The sequence below is a fragment of the Halichoerus grypus genome, chromosome 6 (assembly GCF_964656455.1).
Source record: "Halichoerus grypus chromosome 6, mHalGry1.hap1.1, whole genome shotgun sequence".
Classification (NCBI taxonomy): domain Eukaryota; kingdom Metazoa; phylum Chordata; class Mammalia; order Carnivora; family Phocidae; genus Halichoerus; species Halichoerus grypus.
Window position 1 is genome coordinate 117,397,222 of NC_135717.1, and position 18,001 is coordinate 117,415,222.

Here is an 18,001-nt window from a genome sequence, read left to right on the forward strand (position 1 = left end):
CAAGTAAAGAACAGCAATAAAAGTTATAAAAAGGAAACAAATAGAAAATCTGGACCCAAAAGTACAATAGCTGGAATTAAAAATTTACTACAGGGATTCACATCAGATCAGCAGAAGAAAGAATCAGCAAACCTGAAGATAGCAAATTGAGATTACTCAGACTGAGGGGCAGAAAGAAAAATGAATAAAGAAAAATGAACAGAAACTAACAGGCCTATGATACACCATTCAAGTGTAACAATGTACATATTATGAGAGTTCTAGGAGAAGAGGGAGAGGAAGAGGCAGAAAAAATTTGAAGAAATAATGGTTAAAAACTTTCCAAATTGGGATGCCTGGGTGGCTCAGTTGGATAAGCATCTGCCTTTGGCTCGGGTCGTGATCCCAGGGTCGTGGGATCAAGCCCCTCGTCAGGCTCCCTGCTCAGAGGGGAATCTGCTTCTCCCTCTCCCTCTGCCCTACCCCCACTTGTGCTCGCTCTAATAAATAAATAAAATCTATTAAAAAAAAAAACAAAAAACTTTTCCAAATTGATGAGAGACATGAATCTACACATCCAAGGAGCTCAACAAACTTCAAAAGGATAAATTCAAAGAGAGCCACACCAATGTGCATTATGTACAAACTGTTGGAAAACAATCTTCAAAGCAGTAGAAAGGGACTCATCACATTTTGAGGGAACCTCAATGAAATTAAAAGTCAATATCTCATCAGAAACCATGGAGGCCAGAAGGCAGTGGGATGATATATGTAAAGCACTGAAACTAAAAACCAAGAATTCCAAAATGATGGAAAAATTAAACTATTTTTCAACAAAAGCTATGGGAGTTCATTTCTAGTAAACCAGCCCTATAAGAAATGCTAAAGGGAATCCTTCAGCCTGAAATGAAAGAACACTAGACGGTAACTCATAGTCGTATGAAGAAAAAAGATCATTACACAGGTCACATAGTATACTGATTTTTAGTATGTTTAACTCTTCTTTTTGTTTCCTATTTGATTTAAAAGACAAATGCATAAGGGTGCCTGACAGTGGAGCATGTGACTCTTGATCTCAGGGTTGTAAGTTTGAGCCCCATATTGGGTGTAGAGCTTACTTTAAAAAAAAAAAAAAAAGGACAAATGAATAAAACAATGATTATAAATCTATGGTAACAGGCACACAATGTATAAAGACATAACTGGTGACAATAACAACATAAAAAGTGGAAACAGAACTGGACAGGAACAGAGTTAATGTATGCTGTTTTTTAAAATTGAGATAATTGAAATATAACATTATATTAGTTTCACTTGTACCACATAATGATTTGATATCTATACATATTTATATCTATTGCAAAATGATCACCACAATAAGTCCAGCTGGTATCAAACCAAATTAGATTGCTATACACTTAGGATGTTAACTGTAATCCCCACAGTAACCACCAAGAAAATAACTTTAAAACTATACAAAAAAAATAAAAAATGAAAAAATAAAGAAGGAATTAAAATGGTACCTTAGAAAAAAATCAAACACAAAAGAAGAGTAATTGAGGAACAAAAAATATATATATATATGACCTATAGAAAACAAATAGCACAGGGGCGCCTGGGTGGCTTAGTTGGTTGAGCGTCCAACTCTCAATTTCAGCTCAGGTCATGATCTCAGGGTTGTGGGATAGAGCCCTGCGTCAGTCACTGCGCTCAGCAGGGAGTCTGCTTGTCCCTCTCCCTCTTGCTCCTCCCCCACTGCTGTCTGTCTGTATCTTTAAAGTAAATAAAATCTTAAAAAAAAAAATAGCACAATGGCAGAAATTAGTCCTTCATTATCAGTAATCACTTTAAGTACAAATGGTTTAACTCACCAATTAAAGACACAGACTGGCAGAAAAGATTTTTTTTAATGACCAACCATATGTTGCTTACAGAAGACTCACTTTAGATACAATACACAAATAGGCCAAAAGTGAAAAAATGGAAGATCTTCCATGCGAATAGTAACCAAAAGAGACCTGCAGTGACTAATCAAATATCAAACAAAATAGAATTTAAGTCAAAAGTTGTTACAAGAGACAAAGAGGGACTTTTATATTGGTTTAAAAGACAATTTATCAAGAAAATATAATTATAGGGGCACCTGGGGGGCTCAGTCAGTTGTTTGCCTTTGGCTCAGGTCATGATCCCAGGGTACTGGGATCGAGCCCCACAGCTGGAAGCCTGCTTCTGCCTCTCCCACTCCCCCTGCTTGTGTTCCCTCTCTCGCTGTGTCTCTCTCTGTCAAATAAATAAAATCTTAAAAAAGGAAAATATAATTATAAATATGTACACACCAAGTAACAGACCCCCTGAATATAAGAAGCAAACACTGAAAGAACTGAAGGTAAAAAAAAAATAAAAAATTAAAAAATTAAAATTAAAATTAAATTAAAAAAAAAGAACTGAAGGTAAAAATAGACATTTCTACCACAGTGGTTAGAGACTTCAATACCCCCACTTTATTTTTTTTTTTATTTTTTATTTTTTATTATTATGTTACGTTAATCACCATACATTACATCATTAGTTTTTGATGTAGTGTTCCATGATTCATTATTTGCGTAGTAACACCCAGTGCTCCATGCAGAACGTGCCCTCTTTAATACCCATCACCAGGCTAACCCATCCCCCCACCAAATACCACTTTAAATAATGAGTAGGACATCTAGACAGAAGATCAATAAGGAAACAGAGGACTTGAACAACCTGAACAATTATAAATCAACTAGACCTAACAGACATATACAGAACACTTCAACCAACAACAGGAAAATATATATTTTCAAGTACACATAAAACATTCTCCAAGGTAGACCACATGTTTGGCCATAAACCAATCCTCAGTAACTTTTAAAAAATCTAAATCATACTGATTTTCTCTGACCACAATGGAATGAAGCTAGGATCAATAAAAGGAAAAGGAAAACTGTAAAATTTGCAAATATGTGGAAATAAGCAACACACTCTTAAACAACCAATGAGTGAAAGAAAAAAAAAATCACTAGGGAAATTAGAAAATACTGAGACAAATGAAAACACAATATACCAAAACTTATAGGGCACCGTGAAAGCAATACTCGGGGAAATTCATAGCTGTAAATGCCTACATAAAAAGGAAGAAAGACTTCAAATAAAATAATCTAACTTTACATCTTAAGGAACTAAAAATAAACAAACAAACAAATAAACAAAATCCAAAACCAGCAGAAGAAAGAAATAATAAAGATGATGAGGGAAAAATGAAGTAGAAAATTAAAAAATAGTAGTGAATCCACAAAACCAAAAGCCTGTTCTTTAAAAAGATCAACAAAATTGACAAACTTTTAGCTAGACTGTCCAGGAAAAAAGGGGAGAAGACACAAATAAATAAATCAGAAATGAAACGGGCTATTACCACCAACTTTATAGAAATGAAAGGATTATAAGAGAACACTATGAACAATTTTACTCCAAAAAATAAGATAATTTAGATACAAAAATTTTTTCTAGAAACAAAATACCGAAACTGACTCGAGAAGAAATAACAAATCTCAACAGATATATAACAACAGATTCAATCAGTAATCAAAATCCTCTCAACAAAGAAAAGTCTAGAACAGATGCCTTCACTGGTGAATTCTACCAAACACTTAAAGAATTAACACCAATCCTACTCAAACTCTTCCAAAAAAAGAGAACACTTTCTAACATTCTACAAGGCCAGCATTATCCTGACACCAAAGCCAGACAAAAATAGCATGGGAAAAGAACACTACAGACCAATATCCCTGAATAAAGACACAAAAATCCTCAACAAAATACTAGTCTAATAGCATATAAAAATGATTACACACTCGGGGCGCCTGGGTGGCTCAGATGGTTAAGCATCTGCCTTCGGCTCAGGTCATGATCCCAGGGTCCTGGGATCGAGCCCCACATCGGGCTCCTGGCTCAGCGGGGAGCCTGCTTCTCCTTCTCCCTCTGCCTCTCTCCCTGCTCATGCTCTCTCCCTCTGTATCTTTGTGTCTCAAATGAATAAATAAAATCTTTAAAAAAAAAAAAAATGATTACACACTATAACCAAGTAGGATTTTTCCCAGAAATACAAGGTGGTTCAACATAAGGAAATCAATGTAATATACCACATGATCATCTCAATAAACAAAGAAAAGGCACTGGACGAAATTTAACACACTTTCATGATAAAAACACTCAGCAAAACCTTGATGACATTATGCTAAGTGAAATAAGGCAGTCACATAAGGACAAATTTGTATGACTCCACTATATGAGATTCCTAGAGTGTCAAATTCATAGAGACAGAAAGTAGAACGGTGGTGCCAGGGACTAGGCGAGTTAGTGATTAATGGGTATAGAGTTTCAGTTTGGGATGATGAAAAAATTCTGGAGATGGATGCTGGTAATAGTTGCACAACAACGTGAATGTATTTAATGCCACTGAACTAACTGTATACTTAAAAATAGCTAAAATGGGGCTGGGTGGCTCAGTCGTTAAGCGTCTGCCTTTGGCTCAGGTCACGATCCCAGGGTCCTGGGATCGAGCACAGCATCGCCCTGCATTGGGCTCCCTGCCCGGCAGGAAGCCTGCTTCTCCCTCTCCTACTCCCCCTGCTTGTGGTCCTGCTCCCGCTCTCTCTCTCTGCCAAATAAATAAATAAAATCTTTAAAAAAAAATAGCTAAAATGGTAAATTTTATGTGTATTTTACCACGATAAAACACACACACGCACGCACGCACGCACACACAAAGAGTCAACTAGGAATAAAAAGAAATTTCCTTAATATTAAAAGGGCATTTATGAAAATTTCACAGCTCAGTAGTGAAAGACTGAAAGCTTTCCCTCTAAAATCAGGAATAAGGATACCCACTTTCACCACTGCTATTCGACAAATAAATAAATAAATAAAAATCTTAAAAAAAACAAACCAAAAACGGCTTGACAGTTCCTGAAAAAGTTTGGTATATACTACACACCTATTAGAATGACCAAAATCTGGAACACTGACAACACCAAATACTGACAAGGATATGGAGCAAAGGGAGCTCTCACTAATTTCCAGGAAGAATGCAAAATGGTACAGCCACTTTGGAGGACAGTCTGGCAGTTTCTTACAAAAACTAAACATACTCTGGAGTAGAGGGGGGTGAGAGGGATTGGGTGGCTGGGTGATGGACATTGGGGAGGGTATGTGCTATGGTGAGTGCTGTGTATTGTGTAAGACTGATGAATCACAGACCTGTACCCCTGAAACAAATAATACATTATGTTAATAATAAAAAAAATTAATTAAAAAAATAATAAGGCTGGGAAAATACCAGGAAAAAAAACACACACCAAAAAAACTAAACATACTCTTACTATATGATCCAGAATTGCATTCCTTGCTATTATTTACCCAAAGGAGTTGGAAACTATCTCTACACAAAACCCTGCACATGGATGTTTTATAACAGTTTTATTCATAACTGCCAAAACTTGAAAGGAAACAAAATATCCTTCAGTAGATGAATGAATAAACTGTGATACATCCAGACTAGACTACTGAGCACTAAAAAGAAATTAGCTATCAAGCCATGAAAAGACATGGAGGCATGTTAAATGCATATTTCTAAGTGAAAGAAGCTAATCTGAAAAGGCTACATATCGCATGATTCCAATTATATGACATTCTATAAAGGCAAAACTGGAGACACTAAAAAAAAAATCAGTGGTTGTCAGGGTTGGGTGGGGGTGGGGGAATGAATAGGCAGAACACAGAGGATTTTTAAGGCAATGAAACTACTCTGTATAATACTCTAATGATAGATACCTGTCATTATGTATTTGTCCAAAACTCTAGACTGTATACTACCAAGAGTGAACTCTAAGGTAAACTATGGACTTTGGGTGATTCTGATATGTCAATGTAGGTTCATCAATGTAGGTACAGAGTGTGGACCACTCTGGTAAAGGCTGTTGATAAAAGGGGAGAATATACATGTGTGGAGGCAGGGGGTATATGGCAAATCTTTGTACCTTCCTCTCAGTATTTCTGTGAGCCTAAAACTGCTCTAAAAGTCTTTAAATTAAAAAAAAAAAAAAAAAAGTTAAGCATAGAATTACCATATGACCCAGCAATTCCAGGCCTAGAAATATATCCAAGAGAAATGAAAACATATGTCTGGTACAGCAGAGTGATTATAGTCAATAATACTGTGTTGCATATTTGAAAGTTGCTAAGAGAGTAGATCTTAAAAGTTCTCATCACAAGAAAACAATTTTTTTCTAACTATGTATGGTGAAAGATGTTAACTAGACTTATCGTTCTGATCATTTTGCAATTTATACAAATATTTAATCATTATGTTCCACACCTTAAACTAGTACAATGTTATATATCAATTATGACTCAATTAAAAGAAATCTACACAGAAATTTGTACACAAATGCTTATAAACATTTCATGGTCATCTCCTTTTTAAACACAATGACACATTAGCATTATTCATAATAGTCAAAAGGTGGAAACAATCCCTACATCACCAATGGATGAACAGATAAACAAGCTGTGATATATATACATATGATGGATTATTCAGACATAAAAAGGAATGAAATACTGAAGTACTGATACATGCTACAACATGAATGGACCCTGAAACATGATGCTAAATGAAAGAAGCCAAACACAAAATGTCAGACATTGTACGACTCCATTTATATGAAATATCCAGAATAGGTAAATCTTATAGACAGACTGCCAGGGAGAAAGGGGAGGGGGAAATGGGGAGCAACTGCATAAAAGGTACAGGGTTTTCTTTTGGTCTGATGAGGTGGTAGTCGCACAACACTGTGAATATACTAATAACACTGAATTGTTCACATTAAAATGGTTAATTTTTATGATGTGAACTCCACCTCAAATTAAAAAAAAAAATGAAAGATGGAAAATTCTTTTTAAACTACAAAATTTAGGCAACCCTCTTGGGGCCCCTCCCTCTTCAGGAGCTTTGTACTCTCAATAAACCTTGCTTTGCTGCCCACCATAAATAAACAAACTAAACTACAAAATTTAATCTTCTTTACTTTTTTTTTTTAAAGATTTTATTTATTTGACAGAGAGAGACAGAGTGGGAGAGGGAACACAAGCAGGGGGAGTGGGAGAGGGAGAAGCAGGCTTCCCGAGGAGCAGGGAGCCCGATGTGGGGCTCGATCCCAGGACCCTGGGATCATGACCTGAGCCGAAGGCAGACGCCTAACGACTGAGCCACCCAGGCGCCCCAACCTTCTTTACTTTTTAAAAAAGATTTTAATTGAGCGAGAGAGAGAGCCCTTTTTGACTTTAATAACAGCTCTATTTTGATACAGTTCATATACTATACAATTCACCCATCTAAAGTGTATAGTTCAGTTGTCTTTAGTGTAGTCACAGAATGGTGCAACTATCACAATTTATTTTTATATATGAATGTATGCATTTTAAGTAATCTCTATACCCAATATGGGGCTCAAACTCATGACCCAAGATCAAGAGTCACATGCTCTAACGACTGAGCCAGGCAGGTGCCCCTCACCACTATTTTAGAACATTTTTATCAACCCCACTATTTTAGAACATTTTATGAACCCCCTCCCCACAAAAAACCCAGTACCATTAGCAGTCACTCCCCATTACCTCTTTCCCCAGGCTCTAGTCAACCACTATTCTACTTTCTGTCTCTCTAGGTTTGCCTATTCTGGACATTTCATAAAAGTGGAATCATATGTTGTGTGGTCTTTTCTGACTGGTTCCTTTTACTTAGCATGTTTTCAGGGAATTTCCTTTATTTTAACTATAAAACTTGTCCCATGTATTAAAATGTAAGGACAAAAGTAAGAATATTAAAGAACCACTTAGAAAAAGAATATTACTGAATACAATGGCAGATCAAGAGTCCAAAACAGAAATCCAGTTAAGATGAATCTTTATAAAATATAAATCAATAGATTTGAAGTGAAACCATTATAAGATGCAGCAAAAAATGCAAATTAGGGTAAAATGAATACATTAGGGAATATATTTTACAAAACAAATACCTTGTCAAAGAGAACCTCTTCCCTAAAAAGGTGTAGGAAAATTAATTACGAGGTTTAATTAAAGGGAGAAACACAAAGAGCAAAGAATCATTGTCTTTGTGTATGAAAACTCCTCCAGTCAGGGCTTCTTAAAATGTGGTTGTTGGACTACCTGCATCAAAATCTAAGAACTTGTTTTAAAAATCAGATTTTTGGCCTGTGCCCCAGAAAATCACTGAAGATGAGGCCCTGGGAACTATTTTTTTTTTTTAAGATTTTATTTATTTATTCATGAGAGACAGAAAGAGAGAGAGGCAGAGGCAGAGGGAGAAGCAGGCTCCCTGCAGAGCAGGGAACCCGATGCGGGACTCGATCCCAGGACCCCGGCATCACGAACTGAGCCGAAGGCAGACGCTTAACTGACTGAGCCACCGAGGCGCCCCTGGAAACTATTTTTAATGGGTACTCTGGATGACTCTCATGAACACAAAGTCTGAGAACTGGTATCTAATTAATAGAAGTTAACACAAATGATTACATATGTATCAGAGTCAAGAGAAGAGGGACAGGAGCAAAATGCATAAAAAAGAGGAAGGTGAAAAAAACAAAGAAAAATACTTCAAATTTTGGCACACTGTGCTCTAGGGAAAACAAAGTGATGTTTGAAAACTCTTGTAGAACTGATGTTGGAAAAAATTCTAAATGTGTAAATACACAAACCATTGTGCTAATACCAGTGAAGACCACTCAGGGTATGACATAGGAAAGCATTTTTAAATTTAAGGTTGCCTGGTACAGAAAGCACATAACATGCACAGAATGTTTGTTGACAATGTCAACTATTTTTATAACAAGTACAGTTATATTTAATTATCTTCATCCTCTGATAATCCAGAGAAAACCAAACTTTTTGCTGTGTTAGTTTTTACATGAACAACAGCATGAATTGTCAAATATTATGTCAACTGCTGTGCAAGCTCAGGGTTGGGACATTTACTTTCAGACCAAGATAATCTGTATTTTTAAGGGCAGACTTATGTAAACAAGGACAGGCAAAACTAGAGTTAAATTTCTCAACACTAAGAGCATTCCATGATAGCGCTTAAATTTCCCTGAGAATCACTAAAATATGTATACAAGGATAGCCTTTATTATTCTAACTGTAAGCAAAGATTCCTGAAGATGAAGTATTAAGTTCTAACTCATTAATTTACTTCACTGAGGAAAATCCATTTTGGTGTAGCAGGCATAAAGACAAGAATTTTACATTACATAACTCTCAAAGGATCTCACTATCAGAATACAAAATTTGTCTACCTTCCCCATAAAAAAACATCTTTCCCCTATAAACTCATAAATTCAAACTGACGTTCTAAAGTCTCTTTTGCCTCACTTATTTAGACTGAGCCTTATAATGCATTTGGAAACCCAATTATATTCCATGTAACCCTAAGGTGCAGATGTTTCAACATTTCCAGACATGATTCTTGTACATCTCATAAATGAAACAAACTATACTGGAGGAATGAAGTAGCTAATGCATGCAAACAAACTACATGGGAAGTTATGCTACTTTCATAGGAGATTTTTATTTATTATCAACATTTGACTTGATACACCAAAGTCTAGAAGTATCTAAAAGTTCTCTGATACTTTTTCTTTTTGTAGTTTATGTTTCAAAAGGCAGACATCCCACAATCAATCCTTAACGGCTGGCTATGGCAGATGTGTGGACTTCTTCACCAAGGTCTCACATTTCCTTCCAAAAAGCAGTCAACCAATATTCATCATTAACCCCATCTCCCAACTCCCCAGACATCCCTAACATGCTCAATGTGGCCCCTTCACACACTTCCAGTCCAACCTACCCACACATACACACACACCATCCGTCTCCAAGTCTCCCACATTGGCACAACAAACAGCCTCTCAACATTCATCTGTTTTGCTAACCAAGGGCCATTCTTGCTTCTTCCACTGATCCTGCACAGACTTGACACTACCTACAATCTCTTGTTCCATTTCTTCCACAATAGTCACTATTCAAAGCAACAAAGAAACAAGTCAATGTTCCCTAACCGCAGACAGCTTATTTAACTAAATACCTCCCTCCATCCCCCCACCCCCCCGCCCATTCTCTTTCCTGCTTTTGTTATTTAGAAGGTGCAGGGTCTGGGAAAAATCTCACTCACCTCATGCTATAGGCACCAGCACCCAGTTCCTGGCCGATCCCGGACAGACTAGCATCAAAGTCCTGCACCAGCCCAGATTCAATCACTTCATCGGCCAGAGGCAGCTTCAGAGCCCAGGCCATGCTGGCTCCTTCCTTGCCCCAGGAGACACCGTTTCTTGTACAAAGGCAAGTAGTGTGATTCTACCCAATGGGGCCAAGACTGTCGAAAACTCCAAACCAAGATCTCCCACGCAGTTCCCACTGGCCAACCCCAAGCCTGAACCGCACTGCCCGCACAACTAATTTGCCGTACCCTCGGCTCCTAGCTCCTGCCTCGACTTCCAAAATCCCTCCCACCCAGCTCTCTGGAGCCGCGCGCGGGCCCCTTTGCTTAACTATTCCAGATTCCCCTGAGGCAGCCCTGGACTCCCGTACTCTCAATCCTTGGGCTCTCCCCTTGAGCTCGTGGTGGTCACTCGCTGCCTTCCAAACAACCAGCAGCAGAGACCCGCTGCCTACCCGGCGCTCCCACGCCGCTTTCGCACCTTTTCCCCCGGTCCCCTTCTGCGGGAAGCCCCCTCCCTCCGGGGGCCCGCTCTCTCTTTCCCCTCCAGGCCTCGCTTCCGGTCAGTCCCACGATCACTTCCGGTCACCCCCTCTCAACCCCAAAGCTCTTAGAACCAAATCCAGGTCTCCGCCGAGCCAACTCCCCGCCCTCTGCAGTCCCCCACGGCCTCGGAACATGGAAGGGGAAAGTCCAGCACCGGCTGGAAACCCAGACTAGCCAGGGTCCTCCACCGCCCGCCGCCCCAGCGCCAACCAATCATGGCGCCCTCTCCCTTTGTGGGTCCGGAGAACGTGACGTCACCCCGTGGCTCGCCAATGAGGAAGAGAGTTCGTGGGCTTCGGCAGTGATAATAGGCTAGCTGCGCGACGGCCCCCCGCCCCCGGAGATGGGCTGGGCGGTCTAGGAGAGGACCCAGCGTGCGTCAGGTGTCTCCTGTTTAAATGGCCCTCTCTGTGGCTACCTGAGGACTACCTTCCGCCGTGTACCGAGTCCGCACTCTAAGGCGTGGGTGGAGCCTTCACTCTAGTCTTACCGAACCCACCCCTAGCCCTGGAGGATTCAGCACCGTTTCCTCGGCGCTCCCTGTAGGTGCTCCTTTGCTCCTGGAATACTCTCTCTGCTTAAACTCACCTCTCCGAAGGTCAAGACTCTGCTTATGCTCATCCTTCGCATTCTCCCTAATGCATTTGAACAGGAAAGCATGAGATAGGTGAAAGTTGGAGTTTTTTAAAAAGTCGTGGTCTGAATATTAGGATTTGGGCTGGCGTCTTCACTTACTAGTTTGGTGAATTTCGAATAATCGCTTAATCTCGTTGAGATTTCGATTCCTCATTTGAAAAGTAGGGATAACCATCCCTGCTTCACCTTCCTTCGCTGTTTATCGAGCATCAACTATGTACCAGGAACTTTATGACATTATTAGTAATCCTCAAGACAATCTTGTAATTAGAATTATAGTTCTAAAGCTAAGTATGATGACCCTCATTTTACCAGTAGGGAAAGAAGCCTACGGACTGAAATTTGCCAGAGCTAAATTGCTGTGCCAACTTCAGAGCTGATTCCAAAGTCTGATATTTTTTACTATAAAATATTGCCTATATGTTAAAGTATTGGTTCATTGTTGTATTCCATTGTTGAACTTTTTACAGTTTGTCTTGAGTCGTATGTATCTGCCTTTTACACTAGACTGTGATTTCCTAAATAAGAGAAAAAAATCTTTTTCAGGCTTGTGTTCTACATATCTCCTAGTATAGTTTCTGCATTCAGTAGGACTTTAAAAAAAAATGCTTATTGAATTAAGAAAGGAAAGAGGCTGGGCACCTGGGTGGCTCAGATGGTTAAGCATCTGCCTTCAGCTCAGGTCATGATCCCAGGGTCCTGGGATCGAGTCCCGCATCGGGCTCCCTGCTCCTCGGGAAGCCTGCTTCTCCCTCTCCCACTCCCCCTGCTTGTGTTCCCTCTCTCGCTGTCTCTCTCTCTGTCAAATAAATAAATAAAATCCTTAAAAAAAAAAAAAAAAGAAAGGAAAGAGGTTGACATGAAGTTTAATAGCATGCCCCCAGTTTCAGCCACAAGATTCTCTCTTTGAGGGCTCTAGGCTTACCTTAATAAGCCCTGGCATCCAAGTCTTGGTTCCCTGGGACATCTAATGTCTCTTCAAGCCATTTCTTCTTCCCTTGAGCCAGTTTTATCTGAAAACATGTGTCTATAAGTAAACCAACTGGTCCTGGGCTCAGAAACCAAAAGAGAGATGCCATAATCAAAATCCTTTGTAAACAAACATTATATCCAGAGTATTTTTACACACCTGTTAGGTGGAACCATGCCTCCTTGAATTAACAGCTCTATCACTACATGCATAATCTGGGCAAGTAACTTTAAATCTCTGATGTTATAATGAGAGACTTGTATTTACTGAGCCCTTCCTCAGGGCAAGCCCTAACTAGGTGCTTTATGTATAGAAGCTCATTTAATTCTCACATCACTCCTGTAAGAAAGGTACCATGATTAGATTCATTTCATAGATAAGGAAACTGAGACTTAGAAAAATTAATTGGCTTGTTCAGGGTCACCCAGTTTACGAGTGGTGAAGCCTGACGATCTCACAGTCTAGACATCTAACCATCATGCCACTCTGTCCCTGTGGATGGTTTTAACCTAAAAAAGATCTGTTTCCTACCTATTCTTTTCAGAGGTGAATCTTGAAGCTTGTGGAGGTGAGAATATTGAATTATCAAAAACTGCACACATGAAGATGTCTTGGATGAAACATTTGTTTAATATGGAGAAAAATAGCTCAAAGTGAATGGATTTAAAATAAAACAAGGGGAGCACCTGGGTGGCTCAGTCGTGAAGCCTCTGCCTTTGGCTCAGGTCATGATCCCAGGGTCCCGGGATAGAGCCCCACAACGGGCTCCCTGCTCAGCAGGAAGCCTGCTTCTCCCTCTCCCACTCCCCCTGCTTGTGTTCCCTCTCTTGCTGTGTCTCTCTCTATCTAATAAATAAATAAAATATTAAAAAATAAAATAAAATAAAACAAGGAATATTCATATTAGATGTTTGGAAGAGATAATTACCATATCCAGGAATCTTATGGAGCCCTGTCCTCTGGAAAATATTTAGAAAAAGACGGACTTGTCTTTCTCAGAAATGTTTGAGCTTAAGTTTAAATTCTGAACCAAAATAAAGGCCACAAAAATCCTCCTTACCATTTATTAATTCTAAAATAAACTGGGGTAAGATGAGAAGTAATTCCTAAGCCTTGGCCCCTCGCAACTGGAATGCAGATCAGTCTTGAGATTTATGTCTGTGAGCCCAGATCCCCCTGTGGGGAAAAGATTTTATAGATTGTTTACCCCTGGAATGCTGTGACTGGGGGGAGTGGACTTTTCCCTTCCTCTCTCTTTCCCAATGTAACTAAAAGTGAAACTGGAGTGCCAGGGCTGGAAACAGGGATTTCAGGGACAGCCCTGGGAGCTCTGCTTCCAAGAAAAGATCACCAGGTATTCCCCTGGAAATCCAGCACCACCTATCAATAAACCAAATTTTGTATGGGTAAATTCATCCCACAACAAAAATCATGGTTCTTATTAGATATAGTAAATATGACTAATTAATTAGAGCACCTGTGACACAGAGCTCCAAATTCAGTATTCTGGACCACTGGGTGGAGTTAAGGCTGATCTGTAAAGGGTTCATTTCCCTAGATTAGGTCCCAAAACTAGACACTGTTTAGATGGATCTGAAGGGGTTCAGAATGAGCCTCCCCAAAATGTGCATTTTTGGCTTGTGGATTAATTTGAGCTGAAGTCAATCAAGGCCTGAAAGGCTAAGGAAAAGATTTTATCTTCCCTTTAACTGCCTAAAATAATTTAGATAGAGGGCCTAGTCCAGGAAGAGAACTATCATCAGAGATAACTACAAAGAAGATGAGCTAAGTATGGTAGCTATGGGAAGCTCAAGGGCCTGTTTGTTCAGATTCCTTTCTGGCTCCATTGTCTCTGCATGCCATGGCAAACATTTGCTTGCCAAACATTTGCTCTTCCCATCTTCCTGTAAATTATCTTCCTCCCCTTTAAAGTCTCAGGCCCCAACCCCCTTCCCCATAGCTCAGGATGCCATATAAGCCTCAATTGCCTGACCACTTGTGGGTCTCATAGTCTTATGGGGCTGTTGTACATATATAATTAGATTTGTTTTTTTCCTGTTAAGTGTGTTTTATGTCAATGTAATTAATAGACCCACCAAAAGAACCTAAAAGGGTAAAGGAAAAATTCTTCCTCTTCTACAGAACACAGCAGAGCTGACCCTGGGTGGTAAAAAGATGTGGAAATCCTACCAATAAGATCAGGACAGAAAAGCAATTCCCAAGTCCCATCCTGTATGGGGTAAAGTTAAGCACACAGGCTTTAGAGGCAACTTACCTGGGTATGAGACCTGGTTCTGCAGCTCACAAACAAAGCAACCCTAAGTAGATTCCTCATCTTCTCTGTGCCTCAAGTCCTTATCTATAAAATGGGTAGAATAGTGGTTCTTACTTTACAGAATTATGGTGAGAATTAACTGACATAATGCATGTTAAGTGCTTAGAAGAGTACCTAGAACATAGTTGTGATCAGTAAGGGTTAGCTATTATGATTGACAAAAAGGGGACCCTAGCACCTGTCCTGCCTACTTCTCAAGACAAAACAATTCTCTCAGAGGCTTGAGGGCTCAAGCTTCTGGGTCAGCACCCATCCATCCCTTAGGCTTCCCTTCTCACTCAAATACTGAAGTCAGTCACAGTTGCTGGGTTCCCCAGTCAATTAGTGGGCATTTTCTTCTAGATACAGGAAGAAACCATTAACCAGGCAGGCTTTGTTGAGGGACTGACCACCTAATTTTAACTCTTCACATTTTCCTACATCCCCCCAGACAAGCCTGTGAGCCCCAATCTGGCTTCTTTGAAGGACTCTGTAGTTGAGAGAAAAGGAAATCAAAACCTTTCATAGCCATGCAGCTCCAGGCAACTTCTGGTTGCCTGCATCTCTTATCTGTAATCCAGAAACCAGCCCACATCTTCTCCAGCCCATAAAAGATCAGTTCCCTCTTCACAGCAGTCCTCAGCACAGTGGACATCTGCGATATTGTGATTTATAAGAAATATATATATATATAGTGTATTATATGTGTGTGTGTATATATATGTGTATATGTGTGTATACACATATGTGTGTGTGTGTTTATATATATATATCCAGATGACCAAAACATAGTCTCATATATATTTGGTCTTCACCCACAGTTCCTGGCTCACAGCTTCCAAAACCCTTGGAGTTTCCTGAACAATAGAGCTATGGGAGCATCTTTTGTGATATTTTGTCTCTGTCCTCAGTTCCTGAAAATGCTTCAGAGCCATGAAGGTGAAATGGGTGTCTTGTTATTCATAACAAGCTCCTTTTCACCACAGCTGTGTTTGTTAATGAAGGTGGCTTTTGGAAAACACTTAAGGATGGGGGCTGGTTGCCAGGGAAACCAACCATGAATAGTGGGTTGGAACTTTCAGTCCCACCCCCTGATTTCTGGGAAAGGGAGAGGGGCTAGAGTTTCAATCAATCACCAATGACCAATGAGTTAATCAACCATGCCTATGTAATGAAACCTCTATAAAGATCCCAACGGAGGGTGTTCAGAGAGCTTCCAGGTTGGGAAATAGAACCGTTCCATGTGCCACTGCGCCAGGGCCCCAAGCTCCATGAACACTGAAGCTCCTTTGTTCTGGACCTTGCCATATGTATTTCTTCATAGGGCTGTTGATTTGTATCCCTTAATAACCTTTGTAATAAAGCAGTAATCTAGCGAGTAAATGGGTTTCCCTGAGTTCTGTGAGCCATTCTAGTAAATTAATCTAGAACCCAAAGAGGGGGTCATGGGAACCTCTAATGTATGGCCAGTTGGTCAGAAGTGTAGGTAACAACCTATACTCACAATTAGCATCCTGTTGGAAGGGGACCGTTGGAGCCTCCAATCTGTAGCTGGTCAATCAGAAGCACAGGTAACAACTTGGGCGTGTGATGGTATCAGAAGTGGAGGGTGGTCTTGTGGGACTGAGCCTTTTACCTGTGGAATCTGATGCTATCTTCAGGTAGATACTGTCAGAACTGAACTGAATTCGTGGATACCTTGTTGGTGTCTGAGCATCGCTTATTGGTGTGGGGAAGCCTCCACACACACGTCGGAATTGAGTCCAGAAACCCAAAAGAACATCTCAGACCTGGGAATAGAAATTGCAGTCCTCCACAAAACCACCCCTCTTCGTTCCAGGCTGTCCTGGGCCAAACGCCAGGAACCACATTCAACTGGTTTGAGCCAGAGAGATCAGCTTCTACCAACTCTTCTGGTGGGAGCTGCTGGGAGCTGCATTTCTCAGGTCAGGGCCAGTTGCTGCCCAGATTCCATTCACTCCCACATATCACAGTCTAAACCCTGCATAGCTAAGCAGAATCCTCTATACCTGCTTTCTCCCAGGAGTGTGATGTCAGGAACTCAGCTCTCATTATTTCCTTGAAGGAGAGGACAGGAAACGCATTCAGTCATCTATCTGACGTTCATCAAGCACCTACTGTGTGCCCCTGGCCTGGGTACTGAGGAGTCCCAGCCTAGTGTGGACAGCTAATATTAGGGTTGTGACATCTACGCAGAGGTAAGCGCTGGCTTCAGAAAAGTCAAATGACTTTTCTGCCCCATTATTTCAGAGTGCTATAAAGCTCCTCGGATCCCTAAGCCCTACATCAGAATGTTGGACACCTTTTGTCCCTTGGGCAGAGGTGGAGTGGTAGAGCATGATCTAGAATCCAGCACAGGGCCTGGCTCAGGGATGTTGATTGGGTGGAATCAGAGGTGATGCCTTGCTCTCACCAGTTTAGATGATGGAGCCCAAACCTTATCAATACCAGGTAGGTGGAAGGGAGAGGAGGGGGGGTGCAGGGGTGCATGGCATGAACCCAACTCCTAGGAGGTAGACAGGTAAAGAGAGGGGCCCATATTGCAGTCACGCTCTCCCTGCTCTAAGCCCAAGTGCCAGGTCTGCCCCTAACATTTGTAGGCCTAAGGAAGAGCACAAATGAAGATCCACTTGCCACACAGCTAAATTTGTATCAAGTCTAAGTTAACTGTGAATAATCTAGCCTTGTATCATGATAAGCATACCTTCATAATAACCTGAAGTTCTGTGTTAGAATGTTCCGCAGCCTTGGTCCCCAGCCTACAGTCTGCCTTCTATTCCCTCCCGGCACACCCACCTCACACAGCAAAGGGCTTTGTGGGTATTTATAAACACTCCAGCTTGTATATCCAAGCTCCATCCACTCAGCTCTCTGACAAATAGCTGCCCCTTGGCCACCTCTTGGGCCTAGGAGTGTGCACGCGAACAGCACAGTCTGTCAAGACCCGGAGAAGAGAGGTCGGAAAGTGGGCTTTGCAGGGAATTCCGAGGTCCTGGAAGGAGAAAGGGCACATCCTCTTGACCCTGCATTCCGTGGGGAGGATCCTGGCTGGAGGGTCACGGCAGGGCTTTCTGAAGTGAGAGGCCAGGGCACTAACGCTCGCCCTCCTGCAATGGGGTTTTCCAGGCTACGAGCTCTGATGGCAGAGTAGCTCCCCGGTACTTGTCTGGCTCCTCCCTATCAGCCCCTGAGAGGCGAAGGATCAACAAGCAGACCCGTA

At 40.8% G+C, this 18,001-nt stretch overlaps 1 protein-coding gene across 10 annotated transcripts in view; it reads right to left on the bottom strand.

The window, feature by feature from the left end:
- The window catches only part of TFCP2 (transcription factor CP2), a 56,612-nt gene extending 45,528 nt beyond the window's left edge, over positions 1-11,084 (bottom strand). For 4 of the 10 annotated variants that reach the window (XM_036098894.2, XM_036098887.2, XM_036098893.2 and 1 more), the window contains exon 1: positions 10,250-11,083. In XM_036098894.2, the coding sequence (XP_035954787.2) occupies positions 10,250-10,371 (122 nt within the window). In that variant the 5' untranslated portion in view covers positions 10,372-11,083. Of the gene's footprint in view, positions 1-10,249 lie in introns of all 10 variants that reach the window. The other 6 variants (XM_036098890.2, XM_036098889.2, XM_036098886.2 and 3 more) reach the window with 3 other exon arrangements.
- Between the last annotated feature and the right edge of the window lie 6,917 nt (positions 11,085-18,001).